The 27,173-nt window shown below is 31.9% G+C and overlaps 1 protein-coding gene and 1 pseudogene across 22 annotated transcripts in view; one reads left to right on the top strand and one right to left on the bottom strand.

Annotated features, from left to right (window-relative positions):
* The window catches only part of LOC105148557 (intraflagellar transport protein 81 homolog), a 588,627-nt gene that overhangs the window by 283,158 nt on the left and 278,296 nt on the right, over positions 1-27,173 (top strand). For 16 of the 22 annotated variants that reach the window (XR_015545343.1, XR_015545346.1, XR_015545345.1 and 13 more), the window contains 2 exons: positions 6,851-6,931; positions 7,006-7,172. The exons of 2 other annotated variants lie outside the window; for them this stretch is intronic. Coding sequence is in view for 13 of the 20 variants with exons in the window: in XM_087406976.1 (XP_087263102.1) it covers positions 6,851-6,931; positions 7,006-7,172 (248 nt within the window). In the remaining 7 variants the exon portion in view is untranslated. Of the gene's footprint in view, positions 1-6,850; positions 6,932-7,005; positions 7,173-7,265; positions 9,853-27,173 lie in introns of those variants that run through there. 4 more of the 22 variants (XR_015545352.1, XR_015545347.1, XM_087406973.1 and 1 more) reach the window with 3 other exon arrangements.
* LOC147909432 (uncharacterized) lies at positions 11,407-27,170 on the bottom strand (annotated as a pseudogene).

Here is a 27,173-nt window from a genome sequence, read left to right as displayed (position 1 = left end):
ATGATATATAACACTATATATACCGAATATATACCGAAAAGTTTGACTTCGATGGCGGCATCTTCAACAACAAGTCGTACTTTTTTTCTTAAATTTTCGTTTTTTGCTTTTTTTCTTCTTATGGTTTTTTGGCTATAACTTTTTAACTGTGAATTGTTTAGCAAAGTGGTCAAAGGAGAAATTATAGATATTTTCAATGCGAGTAATTTGATATATAACACTTGGTACTTAACTAAAAACTTTGTACATAGTTCATGTTTTCAGGTCGGTTACTTTTCACCTTGCCCTCGTATATATATAGGATGTTCAAAAAGTCCCAGACCGGGTGAATAACTTGAAAAAAAAAAATTTTTTGAAAAAACGCCGAAACATGTGAAACGATTTTTCAAAAAATCTATCTTTTGAGAGGGATTGCGACCCCCCGCCCCCAATGGGGCACGTGCGGCACGAGGGGGGTCGAAAATATTAAATAGCAACATAGGTCAAGTGGGGGCTCATTTGAAAGGTCTTTTCGAGGCGAATCCAAAACACTACACATAGAAGGCGCTGCGTTCACTTTTGGGGGGAAATTTCAATTTTGAAGATTTTTGATTCAGAAACATTAAAAAAATTTAGTGTTTCGATAATCACCGGAACACGTGAAACGATTTTTCAAAAAACTTATCTTTTGAGAGGGGTTACGACTCCCCGCCCCAATGGGGCACGTGGGGTACGAGGGGAGTCGAAAATCTTAAATAGCAACATAGGTCAAGTGGGGGCTCATTTTAAAGGTCTTTTCGAAACGAATCCAAAACACTACGCAGGACTTTTTGCACATGAAACACACCGTATTTGTTGTCACACATGTACATCAATGGTCGTTTTTGAATGTCGATAAAGACACTTGAAGTCAAAAGTTCAAATCATTGAGTCATTATTATTTTACACCTTATGTAACTTTCTTCCCTGATAAAGCTGTTTTGTCGTAGTTCATCTCTATAATTTTGAAATCAAGCGTCTTTATCGCTGTTTTTGTGGTTATTTTCTTTTTCCTTCAACGTCGTGGATTTTTCCTACATTTAAGATAACATGGCTCCTCTCACCTTAAAAATCAAATAACTCCGCCGAAAATGATCGCCCTCTATGCGCAGTGTTTTGGATTCATCTCGAAAAGACCTTTCAAATCCCCCACTTGACCTATGTTGCTATTTAAGATTTTCGACCCTCCTCGTACCCCACGTGCCCCATTAGGGGCTGGGGGTCGCAACCCCTCTCAAAAGATAGATTTTTTGAAAAATCGTTTCACGTGTTTCGGCGTGTTTTCAAAAAAAATTTTTTTTTCAAGTTATTCACTCGGTCCGGGACTTTTTGAACACCCTGTATATATTATATATACAGGGTGTCTCTTAAGATGGCGCGGCGCGGCTTAACCGCATATTGGCTTAGACATTTTCTTTTCTAATTCGAAAACTACAGCGAGTATCTCAAAATGATATAAGAATTTTTTGTTCCCTTTGATTCATTCTCCGCCAATGTAATCCGACCCTGTGTATATATATATATATATATATATATATATATATATATATATATATATATCTTAAAAATATTAAAATATTATATATTTACAAAATCGAAATACACACACATAAAAACTACAAATTTTACTTAAGACATCTTTTCTTATATCTTATTGTTCCGACAATTACTTTCGCATATGAGCATGGATAGCGTATATACGGAAGTGTTAATAATTAATTCTCGAAAATGATATGTCGTATTGTAACTTTACTACACATGGTTGAATTTGTAAAAAAATAATCTTTAATTTGGTAGAAAAAAAAGATTAAAAATTTAAGAAAATTACGGATGGTGGGCGTATTTTGTTAAACAAAAAAATAAAAAAAATATTTCTTTGTTTATAACTTTAAAGTACTCTTGAAATCGTACAACTTTTATTTAAAAATTTTTTTTCTATCTTTTATACTTTCAACGATATTCGACTCGCAAGAAAAATACTGTTTTTTTTTTCAAGGAATGTTTCACTCCTTAAACATGAGTTAGCGCATATATAGAAAAATACGTGTCTCTTAGATTTTCGTGTTTTATAACATATTTCATGGAGAATCAAATCGGTTCCGGACAATTGTGATACTTCCCTTGTTAGAAATGATGCTAGTTTATCGAGGCTTATACCTAATTAAATATTAGGTATAATATTTTATTAAATAAATAAATATATTAAATAAATTTGCAAAAATCAATAAACAGTAATTTTACACAATTTTGCGATTCTGCTATCTTGGCGATATTTGTGTTTGGTAAACGATATGTATTTTTCTTTATAGTTTTAGTTATCGGTAATACATCTACTTGTCCTTCGTACGCGATTGCGATTTCCTTGATGACAAAATGCGCGTCGTAACCAAATAAATTGTGAAAGGTGATATAGAACGAATTTTTATGATTTAGATTACAATTCAAATGCATTCTACCACGGTATTTGGTATGAGATGAGACATGACACCGGTGAGACATGACAATGATCGTGTACTCGCGGATCTTCCGGCGCGAACGATTTCTTGCAAATATGACAATGTGTCGCGCTATGTTACGTCTCCCATTGTTGCTTCGACATTTCCATTGACACGTTAGCGGATATGATATTTTTCATGCAATATGCCAAGTCTTCGAATTGTCACGCGAACTACGCTATAGTCTTCAGCGTGATGAACCAATACAACGATAATGCATCGTACGAGCATCGCACGTAGTATTTTATATTAAACACGTCATGCTCGTGAAACGCGTACGACGCGTCTTCTCTCTCGGATTCCGTCTTCTGTAGAACGCACTTCAGGTCAGTGTAGATGAATGGCATTTGTTTCCTGGTTATTATGGTTTCCAAATTCGAGCCACTTCTCATCCTCGCTCAGCAGTTGAACGGTGTAATCGTTCATTTTTCCACAGTCCACTGCGTGCGATTGCAATTTTTGGCTCGAAGTAATGCAAGCATATTAAAAAAACAAAAATTATTACTATTAATAATTTTGGGAGTACAAATTAGTTCGGTCCGTTTTCCAAAAGATGGCTCCGGCTGTTGTGAATGGTTCATAGTGACAGCTGATTTTGGCGTTTTCAGAGAGGTTAGACATTTGCTAATAATATATCACTTTGAGTTTCATACAAAAACCTTGATTTTTATGTTTGAAATGTCGAATTTTGTGTTAACCAAGCAGCATTTGCGGGAGGTTCTAATTTTCTGCTTTAATTGGAAGAAAAGTGCAGCTGAAGCCCATCGAATGCTTGTTGAAGTTTATGGTGACACTGCTCCAACTGATAAATCATGTAGGGAATGGTTTCGACGTTTCAAGGATGGAGATTTCAGCGTTGAAGACAAGCTCTCGCTCTGGACAGTCAAAAAAATTCGAAAACAAAGAATTAGAGGCATTACTCGAAGAAAATCAGAGTCAAACGCAAGAGGAGCTTGCAGAATCATTGGGAGTAACTCAACAAGCCGTTTCTGCATGATTGAGAGCCATGGGAATAATTCAAAAACAAGGAAATTGGGTGTCTTATGAACTGAAACCGAGAGACATTGAAAGGCGATTTTTCACTTGCGAACAGCTTCAAAGACAACAAAGAAAAGGTTTTTTGCATCGGATTGTGACTGGAGATGAGAAGTAGATATTCTACGACAACCCCAAGAAGAAAAAATACTACGCTAAGTCCGGTCAATCGTTGCCATCAACCTCAACATCAACACCAAAGACGAACATTCATGGTTCGACGATCATGCTCTGTATCTGGTGGGACCAAAAGGGTGTTGTTTACTATGAGCTGCTGAAACCTGGCGATTCCATTACAGGCGATCGGTATCGGCTACAATTGATTCGTTTGAGCTGTGCATTGCGAGAAAAAAGGCCGGAATATGAGCAAAGACATGATAAAATTATTTTTCTTCATGACAACGCTCGGCCTCATGTCGCAAAAGTCGTAAAAAAATATTTGGAAACGCTCAAATGGAATGTTTTACCGCACCCGCCGTATTCTCCGAACATTGCTTCTTCTGATTACTGATTGTTCCGAAGGATGCAGCACGATTTGGCAAGTCATCGGTTCACTTCTTTCGCAGAAATAGAAAAAATTGGATCGCCTCCAAAGACGAGTCATTTTTTCGAGATGGAATTCGAAAATTGCCTGAGAGATGGGAAAAAGTAGTAGCCAGCGATGGATAATACTTTAATTAATCTGTTCATTCATTTTGTTTTGAAATAAATGCATTTTTGAACACAAAAAATGGACCGAACTAATTTATACTCCCAATATTATTCAAAACATAAAATGTTGGGCAACGAATCAGATATAATTTATATCTCTTCCAGAGATTCGATGAAATCATCGCATCGTTGTTCCCACGTGACGTACTCTTCTCTGGTGTTCATTGAGCAGCTTGCTCTATCAAATCACGCTCCATGTTGTCACTTATGTTATCTTATGTTGACTAATGATGTGATACACCAATCTTTACATTTTATACCAAATTATTCACATTATTTGACAAACAGCCACCAGGCTACGTTGGCGTCGTGAGGCGAAGGGGGAATCACGGAATGATGTCACTGAACTCTAAATCTAACAAAGCTTTCGTACATCTACGCTTGTGAAATTGCAAACGTTGCATTTTGTTGGATCACATTACATTGATGATGATGTCATCGCTCGAATATGTCATGATGTCACAACACGTCATAATGTTGAATGTCCTCGAAAAAATCGTTTATTATGCTAAATCGAATAAAGCTATCATACATCGATGAAATTGCAAACGTTGCATTCTTGTTATATCAAATTGATGATGTCATCATTTGAACATGTCGTGACATGTTAAATGTTTTGTGCGAGAGGAGAAAAAGAGAAATAGAGAAAGACAGCAACGCATTGAGAGAAAGATGATAAGTATATGAAATAACGTACACGGTTGTGGCTATGGCGGCGGCGCTGCTCAATATCCTAGAACAATGCATATAAAGATGGCATTTAATAGCCGGATGCTCTATATACAAAGCAACTATCTCCGAACTGAAGATACCGATCTTCACGTGGCGACACTTTTGACTTAACTTGTTTTATATATACAACAATCGCCTGTAGATAAATCCCGAGCAGCCTCGCTACAGTGAAGGATGCTTCTCGACGTCAGTCTTGTCCACCAGTGCGAGACGATATGGTTTTTTTGTATTATAAGGCCTGTTTTCTGTCGTTTAAGTAGTAAATATTTTTGAAATTTAAAATGAGATAGATCCCCGCGCCAAGTGACGTCAGCCCCACGACACGAGTCTCTACTGCTGGTTGCTGTATCTGTGGATTCGAACTGCCTCAGTATTATTACTTTCAAATTGTCATACAACACCCATTTTTCATCGCCAGACATCACTTTATACAGGAAATCATTTTTTTTTTAAACACAAAAACAAAGATCTAACTGTACCGTAGCGTTTCTTTTTATTATCTGTATTAAGCACATACGGAATTGAATGATACGCTTTCTGGATTAGTCCTAGCTCTTTTAATCATACTGAAACAATTTGTTGTGTTACTTTAAGAGCTTATGCGAGTTCTGATTGTGTCTGACACGAATTTTCAACTAATTGCTTTTCTAATTCTTGGTCTTCAAATTTTTTCGACTGTCCAGGACGAACTTCATCTGACAAATCAAAATTTCCTTTGCGAAATTGTGCAAATCATTTTTTGCAGGTGCTATACGAAATCGCATCTTCTTCGAAAACCAAGCATAAAAAATCAAATTTGTTATTACTTTTGTTCAAATTTATTGCTTCGGTGGTGTTTTTTTTTATTTCAAACTCAAACCACATGCAGCGACGGAAATACTTTTTCTGAAACGACATTTTGTCCTGTAAAAACTTCATTTATTCTTTAAAATTATGTTAGCTGTATAATCGCGTCTTAATGTTTTTAGATTGGTGTTTCGATATCTTAAACAGGGTCGACGTAGCAATTTATATTAATGAAAAAATGTAAAAAATGAATGTGGTTATAATTTCAAAAATATATGAAAAGAAAGAGCATAAAGAACCACAGTACAAGATGTAGTTAGTGATTTAATTATTCTTGTTAATATCTTTACAATTAAATAAATTATTATAAATTAGAATCTGGAAATTCTCGTTCTACACTTTTTACTACATGACTTCTGACGTTCTAACATTATTATATGAAGTAGCGTCGCTTTGATGCAAACACGATCTTTACAATTATAACACACGAGGGTTGAATTGATTCCAACTTGATGTAACTCTGCGTCTTAAGAATATTATTAATTTTACTGAAGATGGCCAGATTGTGGCCGAAACGTTTAATGTTTTTATTGTAATTCAAGAATATTCGTAATGCAAGAATAATTAAATATCACTAACTACATCTTGTGCTGTGGTTCTTTATGCTCTTTCTTTTCATATATTTTTATATTAATGATATGATTGATTTTAGGGTAGGACCGAGAATTATAATTTATACGCCTAATATATACATTGTAAAAATGACGCCCATACATCTTTAAATTTTGTATACAATTTTGTTGATGTTGAATGTTAAATATATGTCAATTAATTATTAATTTACTAATAATTTAATTTGCTCTTTTATTTTTGTCGTTTTTATTGATAAACTATTTTTAAGTTTTGTGTCACTGACGATGGTCCTAAATACGGCTGAAACATAAGTTGCAACAGCAAATCGAATTTATATACATACAAAACTTTTTATATTTTCGCACAAAAAGTGTTGCACCGTATATTTTTATTCGCTAACTTTTGTGAATATTAAAATAATATTGTGTCTTACATCACAGGATACTAAGGATAAGAAACAATTACAACAAAAAATTTCGAAAATAAAACTTATCGAAGAAATACTACTAAATGAAGGCGAAGTAAATATATAAAAATTCTGAAACAACCTTTATCATTTTACTTAATATATTTACAGCAATACTTTCTTTTTTAGAACAACAATAATTTCAATGATGTAGGACAAACATTCAGACGAGAGTTACATAATATGATTATGATAGAAGAAGAAACTTTACGAAATTTGAACAAGGAACAAGAAAAGATAAAAGAGTACATTGTACAATACGAGAATAAAACGCAACAATGGAATACTATTATATCGTAAGTAATATTCCATGCATATGTTTAACATATAATCGGTTTGTCAAATATTATACAGCTTAATAGCATGTGATATAAATCTTTAAATATTAGATGTACAAATAAGTTTCCACCGTTTGACAAAAGACGGCGCCACTAGCAAGCTATGGTTAAAATTGTCTGATGTAAAACATTATATCGTAAGGTTGGACATCTGTCAACAACATAACCTTGAAATACTAGCGATTTTGTATCAGCATCATATATTTTTTTTTGTGCGAAAATGCCGAATAAGCGTCATTTGCGGGAACTTTTGATTTACTTCTTTAATTTGAAATCTGCAGCTGAGGCTCATCGATTGCTTGTAGAAGCATATGATGAGGCTGCCTTAAGCGAGAGAAGTTGTCGTGAATGGTTTCAAAAATTTAAGAACGGTGAATTTGACATCGAAGACAAAGAACGTAGCGGAAGGCCGAAAGTGTAGACGGTGAAGACGCGAAATTGGAAGCATTATTGAATGAAGATTCGTGCCAAACGCAAAAAGAACTTGCACTTACATTTTGACTTACATCAATAAAACATTATGTATCGTTTTTTCACAATAAATGCTTAATTTTTTTGATTAAAAACAGCGGGAACTTATTTGTACACCTAATATAATTGTATAAATATATGCAAAGAACAGAATTGAATTAATATTTATCTATTTATTTATTTACTTATTATTCGTATAACAAGAGACACGGTAATAGCATGCAAGTAAACGCGTAGCGCGAGAAATGAGCATACCATGTCTTTACATGAGTCGATGATTTGCAAACAAATCTCAATTACAGCTGGATTGATCAAGTTTTAAGAAGATTCAGTCCATAGCTTTGAGATAAAAAATTAGTTATAAAAAAATATGTATACAATGTTTTAAGAAGATGCTTGATTTTTGTGGAAAAAAACTTCTATTTAAAAAATGAATAATAGTTTTAGTAGCAAAACTAGAGAAGGGTTCTAATTCACTCTATGTTAGTACATATATGCGGTATGCGTGCGTGCGTGCGTGCGTGCGTGCGTGCGTGCGTGAAGGGTCAAAGAGGGAGAAGTATACACAGAAACTGGATCCGAGGGAGGAACAACATATCACCGAGGTCCGTGTTAGACAGAGAAGGAAGGGTTTGTCCCTTATCCGTTGCGTTCATTTTCTAACCCTTTGTCCTCTCTCTTCCATCGGTTACAGAATACATTCTCTTTATTCTATCCGTTGCGGTCCTATTGCGATTACCATAGTATTCGCGCTCTCTCTTCTTCTCATTGTATTTTCTGCGAAATTCTCTTCTTTCGCACGCAATTTTATTAAATAGACATAATATCTGTGTTTTACGATGTTTTAAATGATATGACTTAGCAATGATTTTAATTTAGCAATTAATAATTTTTTTACTACTACTACTATACACACACACACACACAAATAGCCGAGCGTTCCGAATTATCAAATCATTATTGAAGTTATTATTGATGCTATTGAACACTTATTGAATACGTTCTACCAGTGCACATTAATACTTATAGCATTTAATTTTGGATTTTTTGACGGATGTATTACCTTGAAGAGGATTGAAAAAAGCAGCCGAAACATCCAAATTGTATTAGGTGTTGGAATTAATTCGTAGCGTTTTACAAGTGATGGGAAGTACTTTCATTAATGTATTTTTTAATGCTCATGTGAAATAAATAACATTCTTTCATTAAAAAACGCTACGAATTAATTCCAACACCTAATATATATAGAGGAAGAATAAAGAAGATTTGTTAACACACAATTATAACAACTATGTATTTGCTCTTAGTTGCTTGATTTTATTGTAATTTTGTTTTTAATATTGAGAGCTCAATAAATTTATACTATTGTATTAATGTTATATAAGTGCAATAAATTGGAATGTTACAAGTAATAAATATAATTGTTACTGGCAACATACCGATTAATTGTAATTTCCCATTCATAAATGTAACATGTAATATAACAGAAGTTATATTCTTGTTATACAGGATGATTCAGAAAAAAACGTTTATCCTTAAAGTGTCATATTCCTGATTTAATTCTAAAATAATTTTTCCTTTGCAAAAATTTTATCTGAAGCTTAGTTTTCAAATTACAAAAAGAAATAGTTAGCATATAGGTACGTAGAGAAGACGGGCAGGAGCGGCACTCATGATTAGACGCGAGCGCCTTACGCGCGGGACGCATACTGAAGCGGACGCATTTACAGTTCATAAAAATACGTTTCTTCTTACTTTTTTTCTCTACTACATTATTTCTTTGTCTTTCATACTTTAAATATGATAATTTCGTTAAATTATAAATTAGAATAATGAAATTAAAATGAATATTTAATCCTTTGAGTATCGGATTTTTTAATTATATTGATAAAATTGTTAGAGAAATGTAGTAAAAGAGCGAAATTAGACAATAATTACGTGCAATAAGTACATAATTAAAATTATTATTGACATACAAATCAAACAACTATTTCAGTACGTCGAATTTTAAGAGCATTTCTTACAATTCAATGTACCGAAAAAGTTTTTGTTAATTAATATATGTCAATAAGTATTACAATACTTGTAGTACGCAATTATTGTCCAATTTCTCATTTTTACAAAAATTTCTTTAACAATTTTATTTACACTATCTACAAAAGAAGAATTTTACATTAAAAGAAAGTATCCAATCCAATAGCGCAACATCCCAAAGTCGGGATTAGGCCTACCTCTCGTACGTATGCCTGTGGTGCGCACGCAGGTTGTACACAGAGACATACGGGACTTACAATTTAACGCCGGTTCCGAACGGCACTTTTGAAAGGTTCTCTTGGCAATAGATACTCTCGATGATTTTCCAGACCATCGAAGAAAAATTACAAGCGCGTGAAAAATTCTTGAATCTGTCTCGGAATGGGGACCTCTGGCATAGCAGTCTGGTGCGTTGCCTAGTACGCCATGCTTGTGCAAAAGAAAGTATCACATTTTCAAAAATATTAGAGAAAACTTAAAAATAAGATTATTTTTTGAAAGACTAGATTATTGCAAAATTTTTAATAATGATAAAAAATGCTTATTTTAGATTATCCTGATATATATCTTCTACAGAATATAAAGAATAATAATACGGAATGTATTTCCTAGAAGGTATATATATATATATATATATATATATATATATATCTACCTCTTTATTTTATAATCATTTATTAAATCTTTTTTATTAAATCTCTATTATTTTATTTTTGGTGTACTTTCTTATATCAAGCGATTTTCTCTTTTTACTTCTATTCTTGAAAATTATTGTAGATATTTAGAATTTTTCATTTCTCTGTCGTATTGTTGTTTAGTGAAGCAGAACCATTCAGCAGCTATGTTATTTAATTCTTTCTCAGTTAAAATTAAAAGTAACTCCAAAATAATTTCTAAAAGAAAAAATATATTTTTAATACATTTTTAATAAAAAATATATTTTTAAAAATAACAAAAATAGATAATATGGCTCAATAAATTGAAAATAAAGAAAGTATTTAAGAAGGGCTATGAGCCAATGAACAATTTTCAATATACGTTTATTGTAATAAACGTTTTTACCTCTTTATCTTTATAAGTCATTCTTAGTGTTATTAATTTAAAACTCTATAAATCGCCAATCATAATTGCGCAAAAACAGGCCGTATTAGACGCATATTTAGAAGTTTTTGTAACATGTTCTTTCTTTGATTGTTCCATTAGTCCTTGTGTACAATGTATATTCTGTTATATGATTTGAAAAGTAATAAACAATGTAGATAGATTACACACTCCATTATTCTAACAATTAATATAACAATTAGTGATTAATTGATAAATAATTGATAATTATATTCATTTAATATTCTCATGTTATATTAAGTAATTAAATATGTTGATAAATAATTATGTAGGATAAAGAATGTGCATATTTACCTCAAATCAAATATATTTAAATCCAATAATTAAAGTGCAACAATTTTTTACAATGAGTAACATAGTTGATATAGCAATATGTGATTTTTTTGTGAAACATTACTTATAAGTGAAGAATTAGATGTTAATTATATATGTGTCACTAGTGAACTCCCGATATTATATGACAAGTAAGATCTGTAATGTATATTCTATTCTGGTAGAGATATGTTCTAGGGCGTTTGGTTCTGAACTCCACGTTTTTTTCCTTTTACAAAGTTTTTTAGAAGTCTTTGGGACGCCAATGGGCTCAACATTGTTGCCTGTAATGGCGGATATGGTGATGCAGGATTTGAAGGAAATTGCGATTCAAAAATTACATACACAATTATTGTATATATGTAATACACATTATTATTGTATTTTCTGTATGTCGACGACATAATCTTAGCGACTCCTACCAATAACATCGATCAGGTTTTAAAAATTTTTAATTCTTTACACACTATACTACAATTTACTATGGAGATCAGGTTGGATAGAAGATTAAATTTTTTGGACACTATCATCATTGTAGAAAATCAGAAAATCATTTTTTTTTTGACAGACAAAAAAGCCACTTGTTCTGGTAGGTCCCTTAATTTCCATTCACAACAACCTTTCTGTCACAAAAAAAGCGTCATTATTTGTTTTATAAACAGAATTATTATATTATTTCATCCACGTTTTCACGAAAAAAACTCAATAGATGCTATACATATTTTTTTAAAGAATGGCTATCCTCTTTTCTTATCTTTTGCACTATTAAAAATAGATTAAAATATCATATCAGGCAGAATAATAATTTAACACAAAATATTTACATTAAAGAAAAATATTTTACAATACCATATGTAAAGTCTATCTCAGAAAGTTTTTACCTGTAACTAATATTTGGGGAATTTTGGGGGGATTATTACATTTCAGATTAATTGCGTTAATGTCGACAACCATATCGACACGTAATTATTATTTCTGAAATTAATTCATTCGTTTGAATAATATATATATTAGTTCAACATCTTAATACTTAGACCGTAGTGGCGCTTCGAATTGTAATGTTATTTAATATAAACGGTCTTGTTTCCTATCTTATTGTTTATAAACGCGCGCTGAAATAATGCGTTACTCTCGATACATATCGGTTATTGCGAAAAATTATTGCTAAGGTCTCGGTAGTCTAAAGGCTCAGGACGCTCGCACGGAATGCAAGAGATCCGGGTTCGACTCCCGGCCGAGGCAATATTTTTTCGCAATAAGTTTATTACAGTTTTTTAAGATTAATTTGGGGAATTTTGGGGGGATTATTACATTTCAGATTAATTGCGTTAATGTCGACAACCATATCGACACGTAATTATTATTTCTGAAATTAATTCATTCGTTTGAATAATATATATATTAGTTCAACATCTTAATACTTAGACCGTAGTGGCGCTTCGGATTGTAATGTTATTTAATATAAACGGTCTTGTTTCCTATCTTATTGTTTATAAACGCGCGCTGAAATAATGCGTTACTCTCGATACATATCGGTTATTGCGAAAAATTATTGCTAAGGTCTCGGTAGTCTAAAGGCTCAGGACGCTCGCACGGAATGCAAGAGATCCGGTTCGACTCCCGGCCGAGGCAATATTTTTTCGCAATAAGTTTATTACAGTTTTTTAAGATTAATTTGGGGAATTTTGGGGGGATTATTACATTTCAGATTAATTGCGTTAATGTCGACAACCATATCGACACGTAATTATTATTTCTGAAATTAATTCATTCGTTTGAATAATATATATATTAGTTCAACATCTTAATACTTAGACCGTAGTGGCGCTTCGAATTGTAATGTTATGTAACTAATATGTTTAACTGCAAATTAGCATATTCCATCCCAAATGCTTTAAAAAACTTCATAACAAAGGAAAGGATAAATTAGAACCTAATCTATGCTGTTTTAAGATTTCATGCAATGATTGTGAAGTTAGTTACGTAGGCCAGACAAAGTTGAAAAGAAGATTATAAGAACACATCTCGGATATTAAAAAACAGGTTCTCTTTCTGTCATTACGGAACATCGTATTAACCATAATCATAATTTTAACTGGAAAGACGTAAAAATTTTGAACAAAGAGCTTTCTTACAATAAAAGATTGATTTCCGAGATAATCCATATAAAGAGACAAAAAATAAGTTTAAACAGACAAAATGAAACAGAGTCTCTATCAGATTTTTATCAAAATGTTCTACAGTCTCTTTCTCCTTCATATTTTCTCTTTGTTTCTTGATTCCTGTCTCCATTCTGCCTTTTACATTTATTCTTCCTTCTTAGTCTATCCCTACCAAAATAGGATACACATTACAGATCTTACTTATCATATATTATAACATCGGGAGTTCACTAGTAACACACATATAATTAATGTCTAATTCTTCGCTTGTAAGTAATGTTTCACAAAAAATCGCATATTGCTGTATCATCTATGTCATTCATTAAAAAAATTGTTGCACTTTAACTACTGGACTTAAATATATTTGATTTTGAGGTAGATATGCACATTCTTTATCCTATATAATTATTTATCAACATATTAGTTACTTAACATAAGATATATATAAGATTATAACATGAGTTAGAGTAATGGAGTGTGTAATTCTAATATCTATCTATATTATTTATTACTTCTCATCAAATCATATAACAAGAATATACAATACATTATACACAAGGACTAATGGAACAATCAAAGAAAGAACATGTTACACAAACTTCTAAATATGCATCTAACGACCTGTTTTTGCGCAATTATGATTGCCGGTTTATAAGAATTTTAAATTAATAACACTATAATGAGGATGACCCGATAAAGAGGTCGAAACATTTGTTACAATAAATGTATATTGAAAATTGTTCATTTGCTTGTAGCCCTTAAATACTTTCTTTATATACAATATTTTTAATATTTCTTTTATTGAAATAAATTATATATTAAATATACATATAAATATACATTCCTTTCAAAATAGCAATCAAATATGCAATTTACATACAGCAAAATTTTGACATCGTTCTTTCTATGAACATTTTATGCTACATTCATTCGAAAATATTTGTGCTAAAGCATTGCGAATATTTTCTTTGTGTGTGTGACCACCTATCTTATGTATAAAAGTTTTCTAAAGTATACAAAACAGGAAGTAAACATATAAAAAATGTACAAAAATCTGGAGACACTGGTAGTGCTAAGCCACGCGCAGCGACACTGCCGTGGCTACTTTACGCGAGTCAGCAAATTGTGCCAGATCGAGATTATTGGATCTCAAAAAGAACTGATCAAGTTCTAAATATGCTTAATCGATTGCAACCGCTCGGGATATAATGAAAGTGTTTTTATTTTTTCTCTATGTGCTCTACAAACGGAAATATTGCGACGAAAAATACGAAACTGAAACTTTTATTAAGAAAAAATTAACAAATATCGTCATCATCGTCGTTGATACAGAATGGGGATAATGTCTTTTTGGAATTTTTGGCAAATGTGGCGCTAGCAATCCATGGTCACATCACACATGGTCAGCGAGCATTGTAAGCGCTGCGACGATTCTGCATATTTTACACATTCTACACTCTGCAGAGATTATAAGTTAAAGTTATTGTTTTTTATGGTTACACGATCGCGGAGAAGTTGAATAAGTGCGAGTGTGGCTAAAGCTACATTATATATAATAATAAGTTCCGGTTACCTCAAATATTGATAAAAATATTTTTAGTCGATGTTTGGAAGTACAAATTAGTTCGATCCGTTTTCCAATAGATGTCTCGGGCTATTGTGAATGGTTCATAATGACAGCTGATTTTGACATTTTTAGAGAGGTTAAGACATCTGCTAATAATATTCAGTTTATATCGCTTTGAGTTTCATACAAAAACCATGATTTTTACTGTGTTTGAAATGTCGAATTTTGTGTTAACCAAGCATTTGCGGGAAGTTCTAATTTTCTGCTTTAATTGGAAGAAAAGTGCAGCTGAAGCCCATTGAATGCTTGTCGAAGTTTATGGTAATACTGCTCCAACTGATAAATCATGTAGGGAATGGTTCGACGTTTCAAGGATGAAGATTTCAGCATTAAAGACAAGCCTCGCTCTGGACAGTCAAAAAAATTCGAAGACAAAGACTTAGAGGCATTACTCAAAGAAGATCAGAGTCAAACGCAAGAGGAGCTTGCAGAATCATTGGGAGTAACTCAACAAGCCGTTTCTGATTGAGAGCCATGGGAATAATTCAAAAACAAGGAAATTGGATGCCTTATGAATTGAAACCGAGAGACGTTGAAAGGCGATTTTTCACTTGCGAATAGATTCAAAGACAACAAAGAAAAGGTTTTTTGCATCGGATTGTGACTGGAGATGAGAAGTGAATATTCTACGACAATCCCAAGAAGGAAAAATACTACGCTAAGTCCGGTCAATCGTTGCCATCGACCTCAACATCAACACCAAAGACGAACATTTATGGTTCGAAGATCATGCTCTGTATCTGGTGGGACCAAAAGGGTGTTGTTTACTATGAGCTGCTGAAACCTGGCGATTCCATTACGGGCGATCGGTATCGGCTACAATTGATCCGTTTGAGCATTGCGAGAAAAACGGCCGGAATACGAGCAAAGACATGATAAAATTATTTTTCTTCGTGACAACACTCGGCCTCATGTCGCAAAAGTCGTAAAAAAATATTTAGAAACGCTCAAATGGAATATTTTACCGCACTCGCCGTATTCTCCGGACATTGCTCCTTCTGATTACTGATTGTTCCGAAGGATGCAGCACAATTTGGCAAGTCATCGGTTCACTTCTTTCGCAGAAATCGAAAAAATTGGATCGCCTCCAAAGACGAGTCATTTTTTCGAGATGGAATTCGAAAATTGCCTGAGAGATGGGAAAAAGTAGTAGCCAGCGATGGACAATACATTAATTAATCTGTTCATTCATTTTGTTTTGAAATAAATGCATTTTTGAACACAAAAAAACGGATCGGACTAATTTGTACTCTCAATATCTTCGCGTAATTAAATGTCTAGGTTATCCAAATAATATCGAGATTGTTATTAAGGAACTGTGATTACATTTGTACGGCACCTTTAATCGGGTTTAATAACAATGATGAAAATACATCCAATCAATGCGTTTTCGCATAAAAATAAGTAAAAGTTTGACAAAAAAAGAGTCGCTCTGCCTCATGAACCGAATTAGTCATTGAAGTCGATTAAGAAGTTGATCACAGCGATGAAATATTGCGATGCAAGCAACATTGCAGACACTGCAGTAAAATTTTCATTTCCCTGCTTTAAGGTCGGTATTTATAACTGTGGAACTGATTAATTGTGTTTGTGTTTGCTATTTAATAGAATTGACCACTTAATCAATCACTTAATGATTGACAGTTAATCACGATTCGGCTTAATCGAGTTGGTGAAACCGACTCTTTGCATATAATAATTTGTAAGTATCCAATCCAATTAATAATAGTTTTAATTTTTCTTTAAGGATATTCTTATTGAAGGGCTTCTTATTTTAACTTAAATATTTTTTTACAACTTTAATTTTCTGTCAAAAATTGTTACTTTTCGAAAAAAATTAATGTATCAAATGAAAAATTAAAACCTACATGCTATAATTTTAACTAATCAAGTTAAATTCTATCAAATTAAGAAGTAAAATACATATGGTATTGTTTCTTGTTATTTATTTAACTCAAATGATATGTATCATCCGTATAAAAGATTTGATATCAATAAAATTGGCACCAAGTGAAATTCCTCAAAATTTTATGTAGTATTCGTAAAAAAGATTTAATCAACAATTGACGCCAAGTTAAATTCCATGTAATTCGAATACTAAATTATATTAGGTGTTGGAATTAATTCGTAGCGTTTTTTAATGAAAGAATGTTATTTATTTCACATGAGCATTAAAAAATACATTAATGAAAGTACTTCCTATCACTTGTAAAACGCTATAAATAATATTAACTTGTAATATTATGAATATATGTATCATTTTTTTAAAAGATTTGATATCAAAAACTAGCGCAAAGTTAAATCCCATTTCTTTATACCATGTCAAATTAAATAATGTAAATGAATATTAATGTAATGATATATATCATTTGTATAAAAGAATTGATATCAACAACTATGGCGCGAAGTTTAATTCTACGCCAAGTTTAATTTCTGTAAAAATAAAAAAGTAAAATCCAAGTAATACTATCTTTATTATTATTTACTTAATCCAAATGGTACGATTTTTAATTTTTGTGCGTGAAACCTAATATACGTATACCTTATTGAAGGATCAGCCTATTCCAAATGGTTTAAATTTCTCTTAAATTAAATTATTATATCACAATTCATTCAAAGACATTTTTCTTCCAACTAAAGTAGTGGTTATTTAATTCTCCTTCAAAACATTATACAAAACATTATCACAAAATTGTGTTGCTTTGCTCAATTTAAATGTTACTACAAAAAATTAAAGAGTTAACCGTATAAAACAAAAAAATTTAATTTAAATAGAAAAATTTTTTATGTATTAGGTGTTGGAATTAATTCGTAGCGTTTTTTAATGAAAGAATGTTATTTATTTCACATGAGCATTAAAAAATACATTAATGAAAGTACTTCCCATCACTTGTAAAACGCTACGAATTAATTCCAACACCTAATAATAATTAACTCGGATGATATATATCATTTGAGTTAAGTAAATAACAAGAGACAATACCATTTGTGTTTTACTTTTTAATTTGATAGAATTTAACTTGATTAGTTAAGATTGTAGCATTTGGGTTTTAATTTTTCATTTGACACATTAATTTTTTTTGAAGAGTAATAATTTTTGACAGAGAATTAAAGTTGCCATTACTTAGGTTGGAATAAAAAGTCCTTCAATAAGAATATCCTTGAAGAAAAATTAAAACTACTATTAATTGGGTTAGTATTATGTACAAAGAGGCGGTTTCATCAACTCGATTAAGCCGAATCGATGATTAACTGTCAACCATAAGTAATCAATTCTACTAAACAACAAACACAAACACAATTAGTTCCACGGTCATTTAAGCAATTGGTGTTGATGAAACCGGCCCAAATGATTCTTCACGAAAAGCACGCATGCTTAGAGCTTTTTTTACCTTTTTTTAAAAATAAGTTTGTATAAATAATAAGAAACAGTATTATTTGTGTTTTACTTTTTAATTTGATAAAACTTAACTTGATTAATTTAGCATCTGGGTTTTAATGTTTCATTGGATACATTCACTTTTTTCGAAAAATAATAATTTTTAATAAAGAATTAAAGTTGTTATTACTTGGGTTGGAATAAGAAGAATTTCAATATGAATATCCTTGAAGAAAAATTAAAATTACTATTAATTAAGTTGGATACTTAAGTTTTATTGGAGAAGCACATATTATTAGCGCCTTTTTTAATCTTTTTTTAAAAAGATTTTTTATTACATTAAAAAGTAGTTTTACAAAAGAAAGAGGGATATTTGAATATGTATGGACATATATCATATATGATTGTGTTTATAAATATTTATGCATATTAATGTATGAAACATTTTTTACTGGGTGTTGAAATATGCAATGCGAACAAATCTTGTATAAATATACATATGTGTGTGTGTGTGTGTGTGTGTGTGTGTGTGTATATATATATACACATATAATTTTAATAAATAGTAATATAATAAAAATGTATGGAAACATATTATATATAAATTCTGTATTCTTCTCAGGCGCATGTACTTGCAGTTTTATTTCTGTAGGTTTGTTTCATGTTGTTAGGTTGACCTATTCTCTTAGTATCTATTCTCTTAGTTCTTTCTATAATTCTATTCTTGCTTTTTTACGCAATGATTCCTGATTACTGGTCATTGTGTCGTCTACAGGAACGGTATTTATAGTTTTTTAATTTAATGGAAATAATAATCACATTCATTCTCTGTATAAAATAGGCAAGACAATGTAATCAGAATAATCGATGAACAGGGCCACGCCAATTTAAACAAAAAAATTTTTTTAATTCAATAAAGAATAACGGTTTAAAATTCAGCATTAATGTTCTGACATTACATCTCAGAGTTCTACAGTTTTAAGAATCTTTGTGATATCGCTGAATTTTAATTGCATTTAGTACTCAATTTTTTTCAATTAATTTGGACGATTTAACTTTAATCAGCAGTTGTAAAAGAAATATGAAGCGTATATATATCTTTTTTACATTGAATTCACTATATCAATCTATTTTATATTTGAGAAAAAATTCACGGTATAATAGACATATGCATATGATTATGTGACTTATGAATTCGATTAATATCAAGTTCTGATGTGAAGCTGTTTGTATCTAGGTCGTTTCCTCCTGTAATTTCTTTTGTCAACATACAAGTACATCATGCGCTTTTTATATGTATTTTAATTTGTGAACATCTTGCGTAATTAACGGCAACATTTTTAAATTTATTATTGAACATTGCAAATGACCCAATAGAAGTCGAAACATCTGTACAAAATTTAGATTGTTGATAAGAATAAAAAAAGTTAAGATAAGAATAAAAAAAGTTTACTCACATAATAACTTGAGTGTTTCATAACCTTATATTACATTATTTAAGAAAATTTTTATATCAAATAACAGAACATTAAATTTCTATAAAATGTCACTTTGTTTGCAATATGCAATAATTAAATATATTTTTTCCGTACCGTGTTCTACCGTGTTCTACTTTTTGATTCTCAAAAATGTGATTAACAATCTTGATTCTTCTGTGTGCCATAACTATCAATCTTAATCGATTTCTTAAATCTTGTACCTCATATACTTGAGCAAATGTTCCAATCGGATAAATCATCTGAGTTTCATTTAAGTTTCATTTAAGCTATCATTTATGTTTTGAACATCAGGTTCATTTTTGCATAAACAATTGACGACAACAAAGAAATACAATATATCAGGGCGCTTCTCATCTCGATCCCAGGCCTGTTCTCTCCTCCGAGTGGTAGACTTTCGCTGGTTGGTAGACTTTCGCCTGCCCAATATTAGAATTGAAATATTGGGTCATCTAAAAAGTATCCGCGGTTTTTTGTCACTAGATGTTTGTTGATGGTCATATATCTAGTGACAAAGTACCGCGGATACTTTTTAGATGACCCAATATAATGTACAGAAAGACGAAAATTAAAATAAAAATGGGTACACAAAATAAAGATAGGGCAATGTGTATGTATGTGATTTCTGATCCGCAGGAATTTAGTTTCCTATGTCCCATGGAGCGAAACTTGCAGATGTGCAATCAATACAAGCCAATGACAAATGCTATTCCAGTGGATATAATGAAAATGATCTACGGGAAGACTGTTGTGATTCACTGTGGTCAGCACTAATTGCGCATTCCAAAAATTCCGCTCCATGGGACAAAGAAAAACACATTTTAGTGGAATCGACTGAATGAAGCCACGACCAATCCTCAGGATGCGCTCCCATGGAATGCGAAACTGCGAAACGTTCGCGATTGGTCGTGGCTTTATTTCGCCGATTCCGCCGTTTTCTGTTGCGCAAATTTATTAGCCGCAGCATAGACTTTGCATAACGCATAATGCATAGTGCACAAGGGAATCAACCAATCGAAATTCTTCTTTTCCATGAAATAAGAGGAAAGGAAAGATTCTGATTAGTTGATTCGCTTATGTACTATGTTATGCGTCAATTTCTTTTGCAGATTCCGCTGATGCTTGCGTGTACAACCGATCACAGAAAGGTTGCAACACTTTTTTTTCGATGGGTTTCGAAATCTAGTTTGCTGACCGAGCGATTGGTTCTTATTTATAGATCCATGGGTAAGAACCACTCGGAGAGCAAGCTGCGTTCCGAAACCCATCGAAGAAAATGTATTGCAACTTTTCTGTGACCAGCTATACATGTACAACATATACTCATAAAAACTAATCTCGTTAAGTTGGTTTAAACAGAGAAAACTGTCTCCTACAAGCGCATAGTTAGGCCCTGCGCACAATAGAAGGAATAAGAAATTAGGAATAAAGAATAAACAATTGCAATCAGAAATCGAATACATCAGAATACACGATTTCTGTATAAGTTGAAATCGTTTATTCTGTATTCCTAATTCCTCCTTTTTTCTATTGTGCACAGAGAGCCTTAATCAACATGCTGAAGCGTGCTCAAATTTTCATCTGGGTATTTTCCTTGTTTAACATTCGGTAAATAATAAGAATAGAGTGATACCTGGATAGCACTCGAGTAGGAATCTAAATATAATTTTAAAGGTAATTAATCTCCAGATAAATATGGAAGTCAATATGATCAGAACATGAATGTCGTATATATTGGGTCATCTAAAAACCGCGGATACTTTTTAGATGACCCAATATATACAGAAAGGCGAAAGTACAAATTAAAATTAAAATGACTACACATAACACAATCAGCAATGTATCCCTATGTACGTATATGTGATTTCCAATCCGCGGGAATTTATTTTCCTATATCTCATTAAACGGAACTTACCGACGCGGAATCAATACGAGCCACTATTCCGGTAGATCTAGGCGATAATCATAGTTGAGTTATTTCAAGACTATCTTAAGTAATGTCTTAAGACGCACTAATGCAGCCCTCTGATTCATGACTTCTTAAGGGGATGCTGGAGTAACGGCAGAACTTAATCAAGATCGATATTACAGGTTTTTATTTCCAATCTATAAGATGTTTACCTCTGAGTTAATATGATCAAGCAAGAAATTCAATCGATTAATTATCGACATTTTTATTCCGTTTTCTACATAACCATCTGAGCTCAGGGACGAAAACATGTATTAGATTCGATCCCACAAATGTAAGATTTATTTTATTTTGGAAAATTTTCCAATTTTAAAATTGAGAAAAAATAAACCGGGATTAAAAATAAACTTATATTTGTGGAATCGAGCCTTAGAAATACAGTTGTGTTATGTATACATGCAATGTAGGCCGTGTTCCAATATATACCATCAGTACTAAACTGTAATATACATAAAGTAAAGATTTTTAACTAATAGTTATATCGAAGCCATAGTAGTTACTTTTTTCTTACGTCCAATACCATTTTAGGTTAGAATAATATATTATCAATAAATAAAGACAACATTACACATCCCAGCAAACGAGAATGGAATTGAAATGAATTAAAATGGATTCAGATTTTCAGAAATATTGATTCACAAATGTTAAAATGAATGCTTTTCAATTCTGAATGCATTTTTATTCATTTATAAGAAATGCATGGAGCATTTTCTCTATGCCTTTTAATTTAAAAATAATATTAGTTTTCTGTGCATACACAACATATTGTGAATACTGTTCAATTCAAAATTTTAAATAGAAAATGCAGTTTTTCAATCCAATTGCATCCAATTGAATCTAATTGAATTAAAAAAAAAGTATTCGCTATTTAAAATACACATTCGGATACATGATCCCAGCAAACGAAAATGAATTTAAATGGATTGAAATTTTTTTCTATCCGAATAGAGATATGCTTCATATAATTCCTATAAATGAATAAAAATGCATTCAGGATTGAAAAGCATTAATTTTAACATTCGTAAATCAATATTTTTAAAAATCTGAATCCATTTCAATTCATTTTAATACATTCTTCATACTTTCTTTGCTCTGTCTATTAAAAAGAGATAGATACTTATGGTATATACATTATTAACATGTCCATTCATATATTCAATATAGAAAATTATATATATTGGATCATCTAAAAAGTATCCGCGGTTTTTTGTCACTAGATGTGTTGACCATCAACACCATCTAGTGACAAAAACCGCGGATACTTTTTAGATGACCTTATGTGAACACGCGCACACACACACGCGTGCGCGCATTATATAAACAGATAAAAGTTACTCATGAGATAATCATGCAGATATTATCTATTTATATGCAATATTATCTATTTATATGCAATATTAGAATTTTATGTACATACATTGTATAATGTGTGTATTCACATCGCACAAACATAACAAAAAACATAATGTGTCATTGTGTATGTACACATACCTTATAATACACATAAAATGTAATTGTAAGTTGTATTCATGAATGTCTTTTTATATACGATGTTAGAATTAAATTTTATATATATCATTATACATATTACATATTATAATACACGTATAATTTAATATTGCACGTATAATATACTATATTGGACTTGTCTAGCGCCAAGACACTACCGTGTCTCCAGATTAGTAATATGTCTATATTTGAGCATAGATAACTTCTATCTCTCTTTTTGATAGACATAGCAAAAAATGGAGTAGCTATAACATACATATATACATACATATATATACATGTATATGCAACATGTGTCCATATATTGACAATAATACAAGTTATACCTAACCTAAAATGACATTGGTCATAGGAAAAAGTGATATTACGACTGTTACCGATATAAACTGCGAGTATTGAAAATATGTAATATATGTAACTATAGATTTTTAGTATTGACAATGTATATTGACACATGGCCGTAATAGCATTTTTCCTTTTGTACAATGTCATTTTAGGTCAGGATGTAACATGTATTAGCAATACATAGATATATTACACATATAATATACGTAGCTATTTCATTTTTTGTTACGTTTAATAAAAAGATGTAGAAATTATTCATGTTAAAATATATAGATAAGTGGTGTAGACTTAAATATATAATAATATTGCATATATGTATATTATAATGTATGAATATACACACGTTATAAATAGAAGTAGATTATTTATGCTAAACTACTTATGCATTCCCTATGAATAAATATGCAGTATTAAAATTGTACGTATACATATAAAATATAATGTGTATTTATGTATACATAAAATTTAATTGCAATATTGTAATAAATAAATATAAGGAATATCTGCATGAATATCTCAGCATAAATTACTTCTAGCTCTAATTTGTGTAAATATTCACACATCATAATATACACAATATTCTAATATTGAAAAAAACAATTATTATATAGGGGATACTTTAAATTTATATACTTTAATCTATAAAATATACGTATAACTAATATAAATCAAGGGTAATGAGGCAATATAGTATTACGTATTTCCAAACCCTTAGAAATTCGGTGAAGGAGACAATGAGGGAGAATAGAGAGGGTATGGAAGGATGGCTAGACTTAATCTCACAGGTATACGCGCAGAGGCGAACACCTGTGAGTCGTACGCACTTTTTCGGTCCCGGAATGTGGGTCAACGTCCCGAAGGGACACTATAACACCTGTTCCGAGGGACAGTGCGAACGTCTGTCCTACTTTTTGAATCAAGGAACTTAATCCTTTTGATCTGGGACTGAACTCGTGCGATCTCAGGTGTTTAGGGGGAAAGAAATACGAGAGATGGTTCAAATTAATAGAATCCGGCAATCTTTATTTACAATAATGACTTACATTTATTAATAAAAAAAATTAAATTTATTAGATATTAGATTATAGTTATTAGATTATATATGTATATATAGTTCTATATACAATATAAAACTCCCAATATATATAAAACTTACCCAATATATATAAAACTTATTATTATTCGTGATGTTAAATATATCCCGATTAATCCAGCGCTGATATTGCCAAAGATTAAAAAATTATTCCAGAATTTTCCCCAAGCAGAGATAGCGATTCTTTCTATCGATGCTTTGTCTATGAGATTAGAAAGTGATCCTCCATTTATTATGGTTCAGCGTCCTAATATGCCTCCTGCCTAATATGCCTCTTGGTATTGAGGATTGCAGGTCGCTCTGTGGGGAACATTATGTGATCCTTGAGTTCTTCCAGATCGCTTTGTGAATATATTCCACTGATCGTTAGTGCTCCTGGACTGATGTATTTCCATGACGGTTTAGTTGAAGATTTCATAAAGGTGGGTGGTAATGTCTCCACCGGTTAAGGCATAATTTTATACCATGAATCTCCCAAAAGTTGGTAAGAAGAATTACAGATGATACGTGTAAAAGAATTACAGATAATCTGAGTTCCGTGACGTGTTACATGCGTTTGCGGGGTCAGAAAATATGTTTCGTTTCCTCGTATTACTGGAAGCTGCTCGTAACATTCTATGGTTCAAGCTAATTTTACTTCGATCGATACACATTTTACCATGTGAGTTACTTCTTCTGCCAAAAGTGCCATATATCCAGATCCCTTCATAAAATGATAACGTCAGGCGATCTAATGGCTATGGATAATGCATTCTGCATCATACGATATTCAAGTTGACATTGTTGCAATAATATATTTCTGTATAGTTAATTAATTTGAGTGCGAACGTGTTTTCTACATATACGAATTTTGAATTTACGTATGTGAAGATATCGATGTTTACTGCTATAAAGCCAGAGCTTTTAAAAACTTCAGCACCAAACATCGTTTTGAAAATTATTAATTTTGGATGTTCGGTTCTAAGTATATGTCCACAGGTGATATATGTTCCAGTGCTAGTTAAAGACAGAATCATATTGGTCGTGATGAGTAGACTGTTTGAGATCGCTCATTGCTAGCATCAAGTATTTCATTAGCATATCCATTGTATAGTATGCCATAATTGGAAACTCTGCAATGATCGACAGGTACGGGATCCCAAAAGATATCCCCTCCCTCTATGTCAGTGCAATGAGTGGAACTTAGTTCACAGGTTACTCCTGACCTGAGGTGTACGATTTGTGTTTATCCGAACGTCAGCGATATAATCTTGTAAGGTAATTTTGAGACTGTCTAATACAATGACATTTCCCCAATTTTCATAAGGATCAGAATAAGCACTGCCGATACATGTGCCGTCATTCTTAACATGTCCGGCCAAAACTATTGGACGTGATGTCTGATTAGATAGCAGACCTGTTATGTGAATTCCGGCTATTTCGAAGCTTCCATAGATATGCGTCGACATGCATCTCGAGATACATCGGCTATGTATGAGAATTGCCCATATACATCTATCGTATGTGAAAACATCCCGCATCTTTTTACGATCTGTTTCGATTTTACATTATATTACTTTCACAGATTTAAAATCGTTGAGTTGAAGTACTTGTATATAGACTTTGCTAGAGTTTACATTCTGTGAGGGAATATTACACTCTTCGACGTTTATTAATGATAATAAGTTTAAATTTGCTGCTGCGGAGCCACAGTCGTATCCTATTTTTCCGTAAGTTTCTTGAGTCCACATTATTAATATAAATATGACGGTTATTTCTTTGATGCAACAATCCATTATTTGAAATGTCGATTTGATTTATTTAATTATTATGAACTCGTTTAATGTGAGAAATTCGCAAGCGGTTAGGATGATTATTTTTCTTTATCTTAATTTTAACATTATTTTTGTTTAAAATTTCCAAGACTTCATGAGGTCCAGTATATTGATCTCCAAATTTTTCGGGAGATTTTCCGTTTTGATCCCTTTAATAAAAATACATTATCTCCAGGCTTGAATTTCTGTGGATTAATTTTCTTGTCGTAATGTTTTTTTGATTTAACTTTAGCTTTTATAACGTTTTCACGAGCATTTGTTTGGATTGTATGGAGTTGTGTAACTAAATTTATTAGATAATCATCGTAATTAGTCTTCTAATTTGTCTTCAGGGCTTCAGAATTTAAGAGCTCATTTGACGATACTCTTTGTTGAGACAGACGTTCCAACACAGACAGTGAGTGGCGCGCACACTCCAACGCTGTAGCCCATCAGCGGTCGCTTCGCTTGCAATGATTTTACGAACGCTTGATATTAGTCTCCGTGCTCACGCGCGTCAAGTCTTATACGAGATAATCGGTATACATATGATCCATTTATATGAAACGCCACTTATTTTATGTAGTACTGTGAAATATACAGTTGTATACTGTTAAGCCGCTCGTGTTTATTTCCACTAATCTTAA

Source organism: Acromyrmex echinatior, chromosome 6 (assembly GCF_024713525.1).
Source record: "Acromyrmex echinatior isolate Ae372 chromosome 6, ASM2471352v2, whole genome shotgun sequence".
In the NCBI taxonomy this organism is placed as follows: domain Eukaryota; kingdom Metazoa; phylum Arthropoda; class Insecta; order Hymenoptera; family Formicidae; genus Acromyrmex; species Acromyrmex echinatior.
Note: the sequence above shows the minus strand (reverse complement) of the source record. Positions and strands in the feature narration are given on the sequence as shown.